Source organism: Mustela putorius, unplaced genomic scaffold (genome assembly GCF_011764305.1).
Source record: "Mustela putorius furo isolate JIRA1106 unplaced genomic scaffold, ASM1176430v1.1 tig00003836_pilon_pilon_pilon, whole genome shotgun sequence".
Taxonomy (NCBI): domain Eukaryota; kingdom Metazoa; phylum Chordata; class Mammalia; order Carnivora; family Mustelidae; genus Mustela; species Mustela putorius.
In genome coordinates this window covers 37358046-37361244 of record NW_025421989.1, presented here as the reverse complement: position 1 = coordinate 37361244, position 3199 = coordinate 37358046, and the positions used below count along the sequence as shown (strand labels likewise).

General features: G+C 45.2%; 1 protein-coding gene across 1 annotated transcript; it reads left to right on the top strand.

Annotated features, from left to right (window-relative positions):
- The first annotated feature begins 1677 nt into the window (after positions 1–1677).
- PPP1R2C (PPP1R2C family member C) lies at positions 1678–2650 on the top strand. The gene has a single exon (XM_004754925.2). The coding sequence runs from the start codon at positions 1780–1782 to the stop codon at positions 2404–2406; it is 627 nt and encodes a 208-aa protein (XP_004754982.1). The 5' UTR covers positions 1678–1779; the 3' UTR covers positions 2407–2650.
- Positions 2651–3199: the final 549 nt, after the last annotated feature.

Below are 3199 nucleotides of genomic sequence, written 5' to 3'. Positions count from 1 at the left end.
TAACAGTTTTAAAGTGATTGCAGAGTTCCTGAAGTTAGTAGGACTTCGGAGAATACAGGACAACTTGAACTTAGGGTGCTTAAGACCCTTGTAAAAGTTTTATAGTTCTTTCATGCTTTAGCTTTTGTGTTTCGAAAATACAGAAAGACCTTGAGGGAGAGAAGAGGAAGCAAAATGTTATCAGAAGGGAAAAAAAATCTTGTGAATGCTACCTGGAGGGGAGAATGTGAAACTGGATCTTAATTTCCTTTTTGTTTTTTAGAAGAATGTCACTGCCTGTGAAATACGAGGCCTGTGAAGGACAAAATGTTCCAAAGTCACTCCTATAACAGCCCCCAAATTCCACATATGGGTTTTTGGGTTGTTTTTTCTTTTCCCCCTATGTGACTGGACAAATTGAAACTGACTGTAAGGGGTCTAGAGTCCTATTTTCTCTATTCACACATCTCATTCTTCCAGTTCCCCATCACCTCTCATTTATTATTCACTCAATAAATATTTTTGTAATACCTACTATGGTCCAGGTACATCCTGATGTTGTCAAGATACAGAGCTAGAGATAATGATGAGCAAAGCACATCTTCTTTCCTCTCTTGGAGTTTACTATCTAGTGTGCCCAGACAGTATAATCACAACTGCCAAGGAGAATAAAAAAGGTCAGGAGAGCACAGGAAGGTCTATCTGCCCTGGGACTCAGGAAACAGGCCCAAATAAGGCAATAATGATTGCGCTGAAAACAAAAGTCCTCTGGGACAGGAAGGGAGGTGGATGCTCTTGGCACAGAAAGGCCAGAATGGAAAGCTGGAGGTAGGACTGGGAGACTTCACTGGGAGAATACTCCATATGCATGCCTGTGCAGTTCAGAGAGCTGCCTCTTTTGGTCTCTTCTAGATTTGGGTCCTCAAGTTACAGAAAATGGGCAACAGGTAAGGGGTTTGAAACAGAGATTTGACAAGATTTGAGGGGTGTTTCTGAAAAACTACTTTGGCTAGAGGGTGGGTAAGAAGTTGGGAGGCAGCTAGAGGAGTGAAGGTGGGGGGTGGCGCAATACAAAGGCTGTGGCTGTAGTATCCATAAGGAGGTAGTGGTGATTTGAATCAGGGTGGTGGTGGAAGATAGAGAATTGGGAGAGTTTCTCAAACTATTTAGGCCCCTGCTTGAAGGCTGGATTGGAGATGGAGGCACAGTCCCACCTGGTGTAAGCGACTGGATTTGGGGGCCATTAAAAAAGAGGCGGAGCATAAGAGGAAGACCAGGGGTTTTGGGCGCGGGGGCCGTGCATGTAAGTAGGTAGGAGAGAGGGAGGTGTGCATGGTAACATAAGGAATGAGCAGAAGGTAATCACCTTGTAGCACCTACACTTCCAATCTTTTCAACCAAAGCAGTGACTCAAATTTTTGACTGGGACGCACAGTAAGACATACGTTTTACATATCCTCTGGTACACAGACAGGCTAGATTAGAAATTCACAAAACAGTGCTTTTCTGTTTTGTGTGTAATGCAGGGGTATTTCCCATATTAGTCCTTAAAACAAAAACAAAACCAGCCATCATGGGCTGGGAGGCAGTGATGACTGCCATGACGGCCGCCATGACAGCAGCGGGTACCATTGTGGCGTCGTCTGCCATGTCCTTTTGTGACGTTGGGTCCTGGTGCAGCTATTAGGACGTTGCAAGTGGTTCCCAGAACAGACCAAGCTGCCGTTTCAGCCTGGAGGGCGGGCAGGCGGCTGCGGCGGCCCAACCCTCCCGCGGCGGCCCTTGGCTCCCCAGGCAGGCATGGCGGCCTCCACTGCCTCGCACCGGCCGATCAAGGGGATACTGAAGAACAAAAGCTCCACTGGTTCCTCAGTGGCTGCCTCTGCCCAGCAGTCGGGAGGGACAATACAGGAGGTCCAGAGAAAAAAGTCCCAGAAATGGGACGAATCCAACATCCTGGCAACACACCGGCCTGCTTATAGAGACTATGACTTCATGAAGATCAACGAGCCCAGCAGCCCCTACTTCAGCCCGCAAGACGATGGAGAAGATCCACTGAATGATTCTGAAGCAAAGGAAGCCATGACCCCAGACAACTTAGCCAAGAAATTCGCCGCCAGTGGTACCTCGGAATTGAACTGCCAGTTGGGAGAGCCGGAGAGTGACGGAGCACACAGCAGCAAGATCCTTTTCGACAAGCAAGAAAAGCAGCGGCAGTTCGAAATGAAAAGGAAACTACACTACAACGAAGGCCTGAACCTCAAGCTGGCTAGACAACTCATCTCCAAAGACCTCCAACATGAGAAAGACAAGGATGACAACGAAGAAACTCTACATGGTGACAATAACGAAGACAACACTGCTGCGGAAGAATCCAGTGAAGTTCCTACAAATGACGAACTGCAATCCCAGGCATTCTGCACCTAGACAACATTTGCTCTGCCCTGCTATCGCTTGCCTTTCCCCATACGAACTGCTAAGAACTACCGAACTGCTCCGAACTGCTCTGAACTGCACTGCTCCGAACTGCTCCGAGCTCTCCGAACTGCTGTTCCAACACTGCTGCTTGCTCTGTCGAGGCCAGGCTTCAAGTACTGAAAATACCTATCGATTAAAAACTGTACCTCCATAATTCAATGGTGAACTTAGAAAATAATACACTAACGGCAAAACGGTTGCTTGGTGTTTTTGTGTGTGGTTCTTTGCGGCAAATACTGGTAGCAATTAAAAAATGCGTAGCCTTTAAAGAACTGTTGGTTACTGTATATGTCATATAGCTTTTTAAATGGCAAAGGGGACTAATTTATATTCACTTATAGATGTACTGGCTTGTTTTTGTGTTTGTTTTCATCCACTGGCTTTTATTAAAAAAAGGTTCTAGTTACAAAATCAAAGTGCAGTACATATAGATTGATTACATAGTCTGATGAATATTCAGGCTGAAAAACATTTGTCTTTAGGGTGATTTGCCTGTTTATTTGGGGAGCGGGAGGTATGTTAAGAGTGATTGTTGCGTTCCTGACCTTAGTACCTTTATTTTCTCTTAATTTTCTTTCAGTACTTAAAAGGAAACTCTCCTTTTTCTTAGCAAAAAGAGTTCTTTTTCGTGAATTACTGGGTTCAAATTGTGCCAGTGCCTATTCAGACTATATCTTGTACACCAAGGTGGGCAGATTACATATCAGTATTTTTAAAAAATCTGTTATCTCAGTACTCCCTT

Excerpts from the sequence above, each read along its gene's own strand:
- PPP1R2C (XM_004754925.2), top strand. The coding sequence starts at position 1,780 with ATGGCGGCCTCCACTGCCTCGCACCGGCCGATCAAGGGGATACTGAAG.